Below are 17340 nucleotides of genomic sequence, written 5' to 3'. Positions count from 1 at the left end.
ATGCACACAATGGACATACATAGCATAAAATGTAATGAAATCATGTACTATAATGTACTAATGAACATAATAAGCATATGATATGAAAACATGAAAGGCACGAAAGTAACAAGTAGGCACATGTGTTTCACCCCAAAATAGTTTGAAAACAGTAAAAGAAGGGTCTATGTACTCACTTGAGATTGCTTAGTAGTCCTTGAGTAACAACCAAACAATGCTAGAGATCACGGATATCAAACGGCACCTAATATAGGTAACTATGTTAATATACCGGACCTAAATCAGAGGATTGGATAGAATGAGGGTTCGTAAACCAAACGAGTATGGAGACTCGTGTAATATGGTTTAACAAAGCCTTCATACTAAAATGAAACCTAACCTAAGTGCTTACGACCCATTACGACCCGTTTAGGTAGCTTATGCTACTTTAACGCGTCGTTCGCGTGAAACGCGTTTGGAATAAGTAACTAGTCCTATGATAAGTAAAATATGCCTTAACATGTCTAATATTGTTACCAAATCAGTTTAGATACCAAAAGTTATGTTACATATGCTTAAAATGAATTTTGGCGTAAAAAGGGCATTCTGGTAATTTACCTAAGGCATATATACTACCTATCATACAACTACTCAAACGATGTGACCATAAGGTATAACCTCGGAAGGTTATTCCCTATACAACTATGGTCACCTAATGTGTTTGGTCGGATCCTAATGATCGACCAAACGGGTCGGGTTCGAAAGTATAAGCGATTGGTTAGATCGCTTACCTTACGACCCTATATAAGCACTAAACTAAAAGTGACGAGCTAAGTATGTTATAACATGCTTAACTAAGTTTAGAAAACAGGTTAGGTATAAAAACAAACAGTTTTGATACCTAAGAGTAGTTTGCTTACAAAATACGCAAGAATACGCATTTTGGCCGAAACTACGACTCGTCACTGAGCCTAGATAACGTTATAGTCTCTAGGGACTATAACCATCGTGATTACGCTCACGTTATGAAGTTCAATCGAACTTCGTGTTGACCATAAACTGGTCAACGCAGAAAGTCAAACATAGTTTGACTTTCGGACTAGAAATGCGATAAAAGAACGAAGGAACACTTACAAAGGGTCCCCGCAAGCTAATCTTGATCCAAGTAGCTCAGGTATGAAGCAATGGCTTCAAATTAGAGCTTTTAGATCAGATTTTGTGGGTTTTGAGCTGTGAAAGGGTTGGGTATTTATAGGAATGTTGGAACCGTTAAGATCGTTTATCGAATAACGTGCTTCAATCTCAACCTTACACTTGTTGCAATTTCCATGGAACACCACAATTGGCCCCTCATTATCCTGAAGAGGCAAGTGCAAATTGGCCCCTCATTATCCTGAAGAGGCAACAACTGTTTAAACTGATCTGTTGTTCTGGGGACCCCTTACGGACCGTAAGGGTCATGGCTTGCGGCCCGTAAGCCATTAACTTTGGTAGAATTACATTTTCAGTCACTGCACTTTGTTTCGTTGCGTAATGACACTTCTAACACCCGTCAATCCCAATTTCAAGCTCCACAATGATGTTAAGACATAGGGAACATGAAATATGCTTGAAAACATCTCGGATGTCGGTTCGTTTGGCCATACGGTTGCGATGTTCGCTTAATTACGACGGAATGCGCATAAGCGCGAAAAACGATCCAAATTGCGTGACAAATGGATTTTTCTCATGCCAAACACTAAAATAAAATATTTTAGTGCTTACATAAATTTTTGGATGTCCGGATGTTTTCAGAACGTAAGTTATGCGCGAAAGTGCAAACTTATGCACTTTTTTGACACTTTTAGTCCCTAAATGAGCCAAACGTTTATTTTAGCACACCGAACCCCTCAAAGCCTATTTCTATGCTATGTAAAGGATATTTATGGTATGTTTAACTTATGGTCATCTTCCGGAATGTCTGTTACAGTTCAAATTGGCATACTTTCGTAGTTTGTCAAGTTTAGTCCCTGTAAGCGAATTAACTTGTTTTTGCCATACCAAAGCCTTCAAAACTTATTTCTAAGTTATGTAAAGGTTATTTAAGGTATGTTAAGTATATGTTGATGTTCTGGAGTATTTGTCGCGTTAAACTGAGTACGTTTACGCACCAGTTTGCGTATAATTCTCTAGAAAGCGATGTAGAGTTTGAAATTGAACAAAAGTCAAAACATGAAAAATGTAAAACATAACCAAACAAACATTGGGATCAAATAACATTGTTTTATTGATAACTGAACTGTTCACAATGATTACAAGCACATATGTTACATTCCCGAAATTGATAACCCGCAAGAAAAATTGATGTTTATTCCACGGGTAGTAGATGATCTGTTATACATGGGAAGTGTGTACGGACTAAAATTCTGCTCATTATTAGGAATTGAATAATTGACTGTGGATTGACTTGGCGATGAGATTGTATTGAATCTTTTATTATTCGAATATATTCTTCTAGATTTTTTTCTTTCAACAACCTCAGAGTTGTCAATATTACTGCATATATCAACTGAGATGAGATTTTAATTAGTAAAAATTGTAATGAAATGAAAAAAAAATGCATCAATACTACTTCAAAACAGATAGTTGCTAAAGGACATACCGTTAGATATATCAGACAAAGGATTTGTTGAATTCACATTTATGTTACAAAAGTCGGGGGATGTATATTTTCGAATTTGTGACATTTTCTATAAAGCAATGAATAATTTGTTATCAAATTATGTTGCACATAAATAAAGATATATTGATTTCAAAACACGTACCTTATACAACGTAAAAGCGGTGTGAACAATATTATACTTTGTAAAAGTAGATGAGTGACTTCTTTGTTGTGTGAAGAAATTATGTGTGAAGAAATGAGTGTACATATAAATAAGGTTCTATATCTATAAGAATTAAAAAGGAAATAACGTTATTTATGGATATAGATTAAAGTCATAAGGTTTTATAATAAATAAAGGCTAATTTTCTTCCCTATATTTAGTAACTCATGTATTTAAGGTAATCATACGTTTTTAATATTTAAAAATCATATATAAGACGAAAATTATATATGGAAATGAAAAAAAAAATGAAATACGATAGGTAAGCTTTCTATAATTGTTACAAATTATATTATTTTTATCTTATATCTTATTTTAAAAAAGATGTTGTCAACAGTATTAATGTCTCTAAATAATATGTTTAAATAATTTTTTTAAAATTTCTAGTCTAATGAAAGAATTACATTTATGTTATCATATTAAATTACTACATTAATAATTAAAATATAGTATGCTTGGGATTTAACTGAAATGAAAACAAAAATCATAAAACTGGAAATAAAAATAAACTAAATTCAAATAAGGCTTAATATTCATAACAAAATATCAAATCATCCAAATTCAAACCGAGTATTGTTTTAGACGACACCAATAAAAACCAAATACAAAACCACGCATTCAAACAATGTATTTTTTTAGGACACCAATAAAACAGCCAATAACATAATGATATGAAAACTTGCACAACTATTTCTCGATTTTAGGAATGATGAGGTTCATCCTCTCTGCACTATTTGCATCCTTAACCTCGCCAGATTTATGGACCTTTGTTGCAGACATCTGAGAATCTTCATCAACATCATAGACTTCAACCAAGTTTCGCTTCACGTCATCCTTAACTAACATGGAAGCAGGAGTATCAGTGACATCCAAAGCAACAGGTGAAACGGTGCTAGCCATGTTAGATACAGGAGTCGTGCTCTGGCTTCCTTTGACAACATAGTCCTAAGAAAAATAAATTTAACAGTTCAGAAAGGCAACGAATAATTGAACATATATGAAAATAAAACAATGGATAAGAAAACAATAATTCACACAATGACCTTCAAACCATCAGAGATGACTGAGACTGAAATTCGGAAGCACCGATATTCAGAGAACAATTCTGAGAAGACTGCATAATTTATAAAAAAAAAATTTAACAAATATGTAGACTTCAGGATACTACAATGTTGAAAATGTAAAACAATAAGGTCCAAATTTGTATATAACATACACTGATCTGGGAAGAAGATTGCTTGTCTTGAAGCTGAGATATAACGTTTGGATCCACAGTCAACTTGAGTATACCATACTTATGGATGTTATACTTCAAGACATAGTGGGTAACGTCTATTTTAAAAGCAACAGTCTAGCCAACCAACGCATCTGCTTCAGCAGGAATCTTCATAGCATCAGAACGCTAACAAAAAATATTATTTATCACTTATCAGAAAATATGAAAATTTAAGTAGATTAAAAATAAAAACTAAATGCTTACTAAATGTAAACTTACAAATTCAGGGTTGGCATTAAGAATCTCATCAACAGACTTTCCTACCAACTTCCGTGCTTCACGATCAAACAAAGTAAGTGTAACAGAGGCAGAAGGGTCTTGAACTCTAAGTTGAATCTTGTACCTAGTGAATATAATTATGTTCATATTATAAATTAATAAATAATAGGTCGTGCATGTAAAAAAAGGTTCGGAAGGTATATTCACTTACTTCAGATAAGAAGTTATAGTTTTAAAAGCACAACGATCAGAGATACAGGTAAGAACCTCTTTTGTTACAGCTGAACCTGATGCCTGTGTTTCATCGCTCAGATTAACAACTTTGTTGATCTTCTTGTTACATCTATTGCAACCCTCATAGAACCATCCTTCATCTTTGTAAACACCCATTATATTACCCACAACAATGACCTTGCAAACCTGAATAAGTATATAATAACTTAATAATGTATACATCTAACTTGTAGTGCACAATTTAATAGTAACAAAAAAGTATACCGTCGTAAACGAAAATACATCACAAATATTGAAAAAATCTTTGCTCTGCAAGAATTCCTCTTCAACAGACTTTCCAATGGAACCAAGGCTCGTGGATTCAGTTACCTCAACAGAATTTTCAATCAAACTGTTGAAGAAATAAAAAATAAACATATATTATAATAAACTTTAGGTTGATCAAAAAATTAAAAAAAATAATAAAAGTTAAATAACGAAAACTAAGTAAGAAAGAATATATTGAATATTTATTAAACCTGTTTCTGAATTGATCGATTTCAGGACAATTATGATTGCAAAAAACATGACTAACCGTGTACGAATTGTTAACATACGCAACACCTAGTAATAAACAGTGGGAAATAAGAAAGTTAAAAAAATTAATATAATAATTCTGAATATAAAGTTTACAATAGAATAAGAAATTTATAGGGATACAGCAAAAAAAAAATTAATAAGGATTGAAAACAAACCATTCCACCACTTGACCTTCCCAAACTGCAATATAATGATTGCATGAACATTTTTCCCTTTGATAGTCTCAAAAAACGACAAAACTTGATCACAGTATTGATCCCATAGAGTAAGAAATAATGTCCGACGCCTGAAGAATCCATAAAAAAGGGTACAGGAAAAGTTTAATATGTTTACTTATATATTTATGTTAAATCAATACAACTATAATTACTATTAAGTTTAACAATCATATGTATACTGCATTCTAACATAATTATTAGGATGCTTACTCCAGATCTGAAATCTCTATGGTAACTTTAACAGATTGCTTTCCACTTGCTTTGTCATTTACAGTCTCTTTTGGAAATGAGCGAGTCAAATAACCAATGACATCTACAACAATACAATATTGATCAATAAGATGCGGTTATTCAGTAAAAAACAAAACTTTTAATAAAAAACAAAATTACATTTTTTAAACATAAATTAATATACATACCGACTGAAGAGTTTGAAAAAGCATTACTGTTCAAGATATCATCAAAACTCGTGAAATCAAAGCCATAAGGAGATCCACCAATATCTTCACATTGAATAGCTTGGGTTGTACCCTGGAAACATAGCCTGTTTTGATTGTCAACATACCTGTAAGTAGAGTTATTAAAACCGATCGTTGGATTTCGGATAATTAAACATTGCTTTTCCACTAATGATTGTTGAAATTGTCGTAACACTCGATTCAAACATGTTGCTTCCATCTTTGTACCCTGTATAATATATGAAAAAAATAATAAAATAAATATTAATCAAACAGTCTAATATAGTATAATAAAGTACAAATTTTAATATATATTGATAAATAGATAAAAATTAAATAAACCTCTTCATCAATTAGAATCATGTCCAATGAGTATAGTTGACTTGGATTCCGCCTTTCAGGGTGCTCCCAAACCCTGATCACCCTAACCATCACAGAAAACTGCTCTTGAAATGCACCAACAGCTCTCAACATAGTGATGTTATGGTTCTCCATAATATCTATGACACGGAGCAAAACATACTTCAATATACACATCACAAAAAAGAAAGACCAATGCAAAATATTAAACGAAACCAAATGCATAAACATTTTTGGACGTAAAACAGAGTTTAAAAAAGTAGTGTTTTCTTGCAAAAATAGTATCATATAATGCAATAATATATAAGAATAAGAAGTGCAAGTGTAAAATGTAACCAAAAGAATGTGAAGATATGAATGACACAATGATAAAATGAATGAAGTTATGAAAAAGTACTTATAGGAGAAATATGAAAAGTATATAAGGAAAACAGAAAATTTAATCATAATCAACATAAATCAATCGATATTGTGACAACCCGAACCCTCAAGGTTAGTGTCGTCTAACCTCGTAACTTTCAATTTGGTATTATTCCTATTGCACTATTGTTCAACCGTATCGTAAATAGGAATTACTGTTCGTATTTGGATGTTTGGACCTTATCATTGTTCGTATTTGGATGTTTGGACCTTAGTTTCCGTTTGGGCCGTATCTTCATACACACACACCGGCTAATACGAGCTCATATACGCATACCCGAACCTTTTATGGGCTACATATTCACGGTTGGACTTGCCCGAGCCCAAACAAGTTCTACTTTGGGCCGGTCATTAGTCCTAATCTTATTAGTTCTAATCTACTTTGGGCCGGCTATCAGTTCTACTCCTAATCTAATTAGATGAGCAATAATCTTTGATCTTTTGGTGTGGGCTTAGGCCCAGTTGGGTCAATTAGTAGAAACCGCCTAGGTGATGTTACTTAAGTGCACGAAATCAGGAATTTTACATGTACGTAACAAGGAATCTTATAACAAACCAAACCCTACATCTTCTTGAATGCGACGGACGTAGGAGAACCCCCCCCCCCCCCCTGTTTGAGATAACACCCTTTAGCAGTCAAGTTTTTGGTTAGTGTTTAATACTTGTTAATCTTTGCAATTGTGTGGTGTTGATCTTTCATTCGATATATGTATATATATATATATATATATATATATATATATATATATATATATATATATATATATATATATATATATATACTGCTATGCTTGCAATGGGTGATTCTTATTTGTTTTGATGTCTGGTTCCGTTTACTTATGTTAATTGTATTGAATAAGGTTCCTACATGATGTATAGGTATGGTGTTCTTAGGTTGTGCTGAATTGTACCATAGATGATTGGGCCGCATAAACACAGAGCCCAACAGGGGATGTGGGTTTAGTTTGTGTTTAATTAGTATGTGATAGATGGTTGTGTCGTGTATGATGTTTGATCCGATTTGATTTATGACCGTATACTCATTGTTGTTGATGATTGGCAGTCATGTGAATTGTTTGGTAATTGATTGAAATAGTTATGTAACATGTAATTGAGTTCCATGAATTGTGGCAAGCAATAATTAATCACACACTTACGTAATGTTTGTAATTGGGCCTCTACAATTTTGTCTACAGTCCACTTCATGCACGTGGGCCGTCAATTTTTCTGACTTCATCAGACGCAAAATAATTGGCCTTACATCTTGATTATACCATCAAATAATATATTGAATGAAGCAACTAAACTTGGGCTGCCACTTTAGTTCTATTTGACCAAAAAAAACACTTATCTATTTTTAGTGAGCATAATAATTGCATGTGATATATCTGACAAGTATTTAATATACTTGAACCAAGTGATTTTTGTGCCAACACCCAATATCATTCTATTGGACCACTAAAACAATTAGTGAACCTTCATAATAGTTTCCATGCAATTAAACAGAAATATGATGACTTTAATATGTTGAATTGAGTGTGTTGATATATATATCATGTGCACCTTTATATTGTTTGTCTACATAATTGTGCTACATGTTAATTCGGATTGGTGATAAGACATGTGCATGACTAGTTGATTTACATAAAAACATGACTGTAATTGCTGACATATGTGTAACGACGTGTGAATAATTGTTCATGCCAAACTGACTACTCTATGATAACGACATTAGGGTCGGTTGATTGAATTGGATCATTAAACTAAACTTACCGAGCGAACCTAAGGTGAGTTCACTGCTCTTTTTCCAAGCATGCATCCCGGGAGGGATATCGGGTAACGTTCCAGGGAGGAATGCTAGTTATTGGGATGTTTGTTATTATTACTCAGTTTCTATCACATAAGACCCCTTACATCTACCGACAGTTGCCGATGAGGCAACGAGGTTATTAGTTGATAGCGCTATTAGGTTTGGCACCCTCACACCGTACCAGGGTGGTCGGGCGTGAACTAATTTCCTTAAAGCATGACCAATGTTTTGATAGAGACATTGGGGTTGGGCAAACACATCTTGTAGCCATTTCGGTAATCGAGTTAATAACAACATCAAATCAAATTGTTGAACTGTTTTATACACGTAACTGGTAACTAACTCGGTAACAAAACTTTGAACTCACCAGCGTTGTCTGACACACTAGTTTGCATGCTTGTAGGTCGTTAGCTGTTTGCATTGGAACTTGCTGTCTGGAGTAGCTGGAGAGGTCATGGGTCGACTGGGGGACATAATACTATTGATTTCTTGATACTATATATTGGTTTTTAAACTATTTAACTTCGTTTAATTTTGCTTCCGCTGAATACTTTGGTTTTCTTTTGAACTTGGATGGTGTTTTATTAATAATCAAGAACTTTATTTTAGAAACATGTATGGGTTCTATGTAATTAGTGGCTCATTGCTGGTACGTCACACGCCTATCAGGGACACTCCCTAAGTGGTATTTTGGGGGTGTGACAGATATAATCGGTTATGAATTATCAAAAATAATTAGAAATATAAACAACTAAGAATCAACAATCAATAACAAAAGTAACAACACTATAACAACAGTAAAACATGTATAATTTTCGTCTTATTTTCAATTTGCGTATTCTTACAAAAAATATATTAACCATTTACATATTATTTCTAAAAATAAGTATAGATCATTTACGGTTACTATAATACAAATTAATTACATATTATTTCTAAAAATAAGTAAACCTATTTTAGGTAACCTTATATATTTCAAGGAATAGTAGTATCAATTAAGTATACTTATTTACACCTATATAAATAACATGGATATATAATTTGATGATATGGTTTATTTTATATATACTTATATATGAATGAGTTTCATGTTTAACATTTTAGCTTATACATTATAAGAATATTTTAGCTTATACATTATAAGAATGATTCTTAAATGTAGTTATCACCTAACTTATACATAATATATTCTTAACTGTCTATATTCTTAACTTATACATTATGGTTAACAATTTTAAAACTTTTGTCTATATGGTTTATTTTGATATTGTAAGATATGTGTAATATGGTTTATATTTTAAATTTTAAAACTATTTTCTATATGGTTTATTTTGATATTACGATAATTGGCGATGCGACAATGGGGAATACAGCATTACTTAAAACATATATTAAACTTTTTACACTTGGAATACTTGTATAATATGTTGTCAGAATAGTCGTTGAAACAACAGGTAAGGTAATAAAAGTTGTGGTAAATAAAACTTAAAAACCATAATCCTTGTTAAATATAATAACCATAACTAAATAACTAAATGTGGTAAACTAAACATCGAAAACTAAATGTCAAAAAAGTATAATAACCATAACTAAATAACTAAATGTGGTAAACCAAACGTCGAAAACTAAATGTCAAAAAAGTATAATAACCATAACTAAATAACTAAAATGTGGTAAACCAACGCCTAACATGAGGAACAACCCTTTCAACAATCAAAACTTGTTCAAGTTCATCAAAACAAAAATATACCATGTCACCCACCTCAATGCCAGCGGTATTCATGCACGTTGACCACCTCTTTAAAGCATAACCATAACCTTTCTCTTTCGTCTCACGTCTAGTACCGTTAGTAAACTCTATCGGAGGACTAACATGCATAAGTCTGATAGTAATATTTTTTAAACTCAAACGCAGTTTGGCCTTCGCTGAAACATCATCAGGCAGCCGCTGTATTGATTAAAAATTATATATAAGTAATAAGAAAAAAAATTATTTATATATTATGTGAACAAAAAGTATATAATATTTAATATTTAGTAATAATCAGTAAAAACATATTAACACTTACAAAATATTTAGCAGCGGTACAAACAAAACGAATATAACGTCCACCTTCTTGTTCAGCAACAGCAGGCTGATCATCTGAAATCGGAGTACCATCTATTACAAAATTAAGAGGTGCAACATCGACCTGAAAAAATAGATATACAAATATTAATTTTTTTAAATTTATTAAATTATTAATAATTAAATATAAATATAATAAGAAGCAGCAAAATGTATAGTTACCTCGTCGACATGTACTCATCAAATTTCATTTCAACGCCATTTTTACCAAAAATTGTTAAATGGAAAGAATAACCAAACCATTTTGTAAAAAAGAAATAACAACCGGCCTCCAAACGATATAGACTAACAATAACATCAATACCATTAGTAAAGCAAGCTTTACCACCAACAGTTTCTATCTTAACATGAAACGTCTTGTTGCATAAATGGATGGTTGAAATTAAATCAGTACGTGTATAATCATGGGACTTCGGCAGGATACACTCAGGTATAACCTGTAAGAATGATAAGATAAACAAAATAAAAAAATTATACTTGTAAACTGTTCTGGAAAAAATCAATATATTAAGAGAAGTTAACATAAAATAAAAAATAATCTTACAGTCAAATAAGAAGATGTAGATATGAGAGATGTCCAGAAACAGGCAGGACTCACACCATTAAGACAATATGTTAGTTTGAGGTAGAATCTAAAGGATTCCAGATTACCAAAGCGCCTGACTGAAGTCGTAAATGTGTAACAACATCTGACCATCCTTTGAAAAGGAAAAACTTTCCACTTGCTGCACTTATGAAGACAACAAATGTTCGCCCATCGTCTGTTTCTATAAGAACATTAGTAGGCCCTTTATCGCCACCCCACATTTTAGCCGCGGCTTCAGATGGAATCCCCTTACAAAAAGAAAATTAAAAAAACAAATTAAGTTGATGAATTACCATAAGAAGTTCATCCGCTCTTAACATAAAACAAAAAAAAAATAATAAATTCAAATTCATGACACCAACAAAATAAAATTTATAATTCATGTTAGAGTTTATGAATTACCATAAGAAGTTCATCCGCTCGATTCATAATTCTACAGAAAGAAGGCTCCCTGATACTGATTAAAATTCAAAAAAGAAAAAATTAATAAACAATAATAACATGTTAAGCATACTGTTCAAAACAAATGATAAGATAATATCAAATACAGATTCTAAAGTATTTAAAGAAAATAAATACAAAACATATATAACATATAACATATAAAATATAAAAATACACATCAAGATTTCTAAAAATTAATAATCATATAACATCTTATAACAAAGACATAAAGCATAATAATTAAACAGACAACAATTACAAATACAGATTAAAAAGAAAATATAAAACGAAATCATAACAGAAAATATAATAAATAATAAACAAATCATCAAACTTTTAAATTTTAAATAATTTGTAAAAATTGATACATAATATACATATCGAACATCAAACATATCAAATATATCTACATATCAAACATAATAATCAGGCAAATACCTTGATGAACTTTCCATATTATTGAAAACCTACAAACAACGGTTACAACAAATAAACCAAATCAGATAATGAGATAATCAGTATATTGCCTGTTCAAAATAATGACAGAAAGGAAAATAACCATAATATATTCTATTATTCAGTGATAAGAAAAAACAAAACAAAGATTCAAAGATGCCGTAACAGATGACTAAAATACATACCGTGATTGTTCGAATAATCACTTTTATGCCTGCTGAAAAAAACGATAGAAAGAACAAAAACCCTAAGATCTTCGATTATTCAGTGATAAGAACAAACAATTCAAAGATTCAAGCATACATTAATAGAAAAATAAAATACATACCGTAGATTTTCAAGTAAGAACCCTAAGATCTTGGATTGTTGAGATATTTGCCTGCGGATTCCGAAAGAAAGAAAGGAAAAAAACCCTAACAATCAAATGCGTGTGAGAGAAGAGGAATAGATGGGAAACTGATCGGATTATTAGTTAATATATGGAACGAAATTAGCGGACCTGAATAGAAGAAATGGAGCCCGAGTCGGGTTTCACATGAGGGGATTTAGAGGAATAGAAAATGGCGGGAAAATGAGGAATAGAGGCTCTAGATGGGGGACATGTGTCCCCTAGGTATGGCTTTTATTAGATTGTAAAGATAGTTTAAACGTGTCATAGTTAAGAATATGTATATTCTTATGTCTTATAAAATGTTGATTAGTTATATGTCATGATGTAGTCTAAAACATTAATATTTTCTGCTTTTTGGTATATTTTTAGGTATTTCCTCTGTTATGTTTTTTTATTGTCAAAATCAAGAAATATTTATTTTTTATTTTTTTTCCTTATTAACATATAGTTTCCATCTATTGTATATAAGATTATAAGCTTTGAAGGAAATATTATATTTCTTTTGATATTTTGAATGCATCAAGCTAGAAAAAATTCGTTAGACACTCATGAGTTTTTATTTAAAGCACGTATAGAAGGATAGAAAAAAATAATTAAAATATGTTTTTACCTTTCTGACATAATTTGTTTATACGGGTTATGTTTATATTTTAGGAGTAGGTTAAGTTGTCGCTAAAAATACCTAACTTATTATTATTGAATATTTTAGCAAAATTACGTGTCTTGTTGCTAAAACTTAAAACCTTTGTATATATGCATGACAAGTTGATAACAATCTCCTTAGGGATGAATTATTGGAAGCATTCGATACCTTGGACCGACATTGTTTTTCATGACACTAGAACCATACGCTCAACAGTACACTAATGTCGAAGATAAGTCGTATCGTGTGTAAGCAGCACACCACGTTATGATTGCATCAGGCTTAGGTCGGTGGGTGTTGCATGGCGCCACTCCGCTACATCATGCTCCATAGCGCCCCGGGGGCGCCATCGGCCACACCGAGGCATTCAAAGGGGGCGCCAGAGTTTGTTCGCCAACGTGATAGCGGAGGTTAAAGGTATGTACAGGTGGGGGCCACATCTTTTCAACTAATAATATCTTTTTTTTATTTTGTTTAATAGGGTGTTCTATAGCATACCATGCAAGTTAAAGGGAGGGGCTTTAAAGCCCCCATATGACGTGGCGTTGACGTGGATCTGACGTGGCGTGATAAAGCCCTTAGGGGCTTTATACCACACCCTTGACTCTTAAAAGCACACTAATGTTGAGCAGAAGATGTATTGTCATATTTGATCTTTATGATGTAGAATAACCGTAGATCATCATGTTGTAATCAAATCAATTGGGTAGACTATGAAATATAATTCATTGCAGAAACTAATCGAACTAACCGTCAAGAAAATAGAGTCAAGTGTCATATACACATGGCTTTAAAACAAGGTCTTCAAGGCCGAGTACTCCTTGAGTAGTCGCTACAAGGTTGGTTGTTAAGACGAATTTCTTCAACTCCGCCTAATTACTTGGAATCGATCAAACGCGGTTAACGTCGGATCTAGTGGGTCAACTTGGGCCGAGTTTGACTTAAAAAATAAAACATAATTTCTATACCTATCATATTAAAGGATGAATATCATTTTCAATGTATTTTGTTATAAAAATTAGTAAATTTATGTTAAAGCCATGTCCTACGCTAGATTTTAAACGTTAAAAACTGTCATGTTTCAGTCTAGGTTTCGGTCTAATTATGGTCATAATTATCGATAATGTGTTATGCATGTGACAATTTTTAACATTTAAAATGGATGTTGTTTGGGACAGGGAGTGAAATCGTGATAAGCTTCATAGATCAGGGAGTAAAATGACTATTTTTAAAGGAGTTGGACAAAACCGTTAAAACGGCCAAATTACAGGGAGTAAAATGGAAGGTTACTCTACTTCAAAAGAACATTTCCAAAATAAGTTCAACTTAATACATTACAAGTCAAAATCAAGTTCATTAACACAAAATAAGTTTTAACTTTCAACGAAATACAATATTAGTTCATTAGAATGGTAATCAACCTTCAAATATGTCACATATATCAATTTACAAGTCTAAATATATGTAAATAATAATCAGTTTTTGTAATATATTATAATGTACATAAATAAAATATATTAGGAGTATAATAATCCGAACTGAGCCGACCTGAGCTACCAAGTAAGCCAAACCGAGCCAATACGGCTCGTTACGAGCCGAGTCGAGCTAGGCTCACTTTCTAATTGAGCCGAGCCGGCTTAACTCAATTTCAAACCGAGCCAAGTCGAGTGAGTTTTATCCGAGCTAAATCTGAGCGAGCTTCAAGCAAGCTCCGAGCCGCGAGCTTTTTGGACAGCCCTATACCATACAAGTCTATTTTTATTATTATCTTTTTGTGAACGGCTAAGGGATAGTTTCATTCAAGAAAACATGCGTAACCGAAGTTGAATCAACAAAAAATCTCATAAGTTAAAGTTACACCAATCTTACCAAGCTAGAGATGAAAAATTTTCCCATTAAGTTTAACCCGCATAAAGCTTATACACTTAATCTTTATATCCAACCAATTGATGGACATCCTTTTATATTGTAAAACAACCTCGTTCCTAGCCCGCGAAATACACTAACAAGATGTAAGGATCATATGATCATCTTCCTAAGAACCGGCCCCTTTATCAAGGGGTTCTGTGAAGATCGAGGAGATCCCTAGTAAAGCAAATATCGGCAGAATATTGCACCAAATACCTACTCAACGCTGACTGATGCAAGTCAATAGTCATCCAACGAACATTAACTCCTACGTGTTTAATAATGATATGTTTTATAAAATAAATCTCATACCCAGTTCAATACCTACCTGAATGTTTCAAATATGGCATTCGGATTCGCGTCCCTTTACCATCTATAATGTATATTAAAACAAAACATTTTGGTGCCACTTGTCATTAGCTTAAACCATTACTTGCCACCTGGCAATGTGATATTCCTCACATATTGATTTTGAGCGGCAATTTGTTTTGTCAATAATAAGCGGCTTCTCAAACACTCTTTTCATCCGCCTCCGTATGCAGAAACCCTAATACTCATACGCTGCATCTATGGCCACCACACTCTGGTTCTTTGTGCTTGCGACCACCCCCTCTGTCTTCTTCATCTCGCGTGATGGTTGATTTGGTTCTCGAATAAGGTTAGGTTTCCTAATATGCTTGAACGATTATGGATATTATGACTAATTATCAAGTTAATTTTGTTTTTTTATGATTCATGTTCTACAATCGGTGATGTTTCTTTTCCAAATACGTTTATCCTCATTGGTTTTATTGCGTTTATATGTTTCAGTTGATGTTTCTTCCCCACAAACTCTTAATATGTGACTTAATTTGGTCCAAATTGTTGAGGATTTTGTAGGCAGGTTAAAATTAGGGCTTGAAACCTTCAAGCAGTTGTTGGTTTTATTTGATGTTTTTTAATGTTTGTAGGTAGATTGCAATTTGTTTGTTTCGTTACTGTTAATCTTCTGTATTTTTAGGGTTTTGTGTAATTAGAAGTAGAATATCTAAGAATGTGTTTATTCAAATCCTACTGGTTCTAACTTTTTGCTTTTAAATTTTGGTTTATACTTATAGAAACAACTTCATGTTCATTATTTGAACGACCAACGAATAAAGGTTTTCACTCGGCCGTCTCTCACCCCTCGAAGCATACCTTCATCCGTATTTCAGGTATGATATTAAACTTTCGTTTATTTTTTTGCTTTCTAAAACTTCTATTTTTTTTATTCTTGGGACACAACTTTACCCGATTTCATATGTTTTAATGTTCTTGATTTCAGATGCAATCGAATTTTGAAATTTTAATTTCTTCATCGAATGGAGTCACAAAGCTTCAGGTATCAAACAACAAATACATGAGTTTTTGTGTGAATTAGGACTTTTGAATTGCTTAAATGTCTTTTTGTATATTACTATTAATGTTTTGATTAATCCAAATGGGAATTTCATGAAATCGGTTAATTATGATGACCTGGTCCACTCAATTTCATAAAAGTATGAAAATTTTGTATGCTCTGTTCATAAAAGGGCATGATTTTGGGTTCATAAAGACGAGCCGTTGGATTTCGAATTAATATCCAACTCAATCAGAGATTAATCGTTAGGTGACTATTCGGAGGTAAATTTAGTAATTTTCTACTATTAGTCGTGTTTTTTGTTGTGTTACAAGTATTTTCGAGTTTGTTGTTACAACATCTTCTGCTTCTCTGTCGTTAGTTACTTTATTGCTATTAAGAGGTATGATAAACTATGGTGTATGGTTTTAATTTGCTGTACTGACTCATACAATTGCAAGTGACCTTTTCAAGTAGGGAGTAAACTTCTTGGTAGCTACTTGAAAAGGTCAACTTCAAGTATGGTTTTATTGGCGGTGTAGCTCGAAGAGGGGGAGCCTAGAAAATTTTGTATAGAGTAAACTTCTTGGTAGCTACCCTGGCCAACTTCTCGATCATCAACATAAGCCTCAAGGTAGGTGCACTTGGCTTTTGATCTGGATAGCTGGTGAAACCTGAGTATGATATAATCATGTAGAAAGCTCACTCAAACCAAACAAAAGAATTTATCTTTATGCTTTGCTTTTAGATTTTTCAGCTATAATGTTAAGAGTTTATATGTTATTGATATGTAGCTAATGGTCTACCAATGTGTGCATTACTTAAACCTTTGCTACTACAAGATGGCGTTGAAATTTTGGAATAACCAGGTTTGTTAGGTTTGTTTGGCTTTCCATGATATATACAGATTGGTTCATGCTTTACGAGTAATTATGTGAATCAAAATATGCACAGATCACTATAATTGAAAGGAATTTCAACTTTTATTGATACGTTAGTGTGATTTTATG

At 32.5% G+C, this 17340-nt stretch overlaps 1 protein-coding gene and 1 long non-coding RNA gene across 2 annotated transcripts; both read right to left on the bottom strand.

Moving 5' to 3' along the window:
• Positions 1–3490: 3490 nt before the first annotated feature.
• Positions 3491–4239, bottom strand: LOC118484659. Its single transcript, XR_004873789.1, has 3 exons — positions 4060–4239; positions 3887–3957; positions 3491–3788 (listed from the first exon to the last, which is right to left on the bottom strand). It is a non-coding gene; the product is annotated as an uncharacterized LOC118484659 (long non-coding RNA).
• Positions 4240–4311: 72 nt separating this feature from the next.
• Positions 4312–4750, bottom strand: LOC110893309. Its single transcript, XM_022140422.2, has 2 exons — positions 4550–4750; positions 4312–4462 (listed from the first exon to the last, which is right to left on the bottom strand). Exons 1-2 carry the CDS (start codon positions 4726–4728, stop codon positions 4312–4314), a joined length of 330 nt encoding a protein of 109 aa, XP_021996114.2. The 5' UTR covers positions 4729–4750.
• Positions 4751–17340: the final 12590 nt, after the last annotated feature.

The sequence above is a fragment of the Helianthus annuus genome, chromosome 12, assembly GCF_002127325.2.
Source record: "Helianthus annuus cultivar XRQ/B chromosome 12, HanXRQr2.0-SUNRISE, whole genome shotgun sequence".
Lineage (NCBI taxonomy): Eukaryota > Viridiplantae > Streptophyta > Magnoliopsida > Asterales > Asteraceae > Helianthus > Helianthus annuus.
Note: the sequence above shows the minus strand (reverse complement) of the source record. Positions and strands in the feature narration are given on the sequence as shown.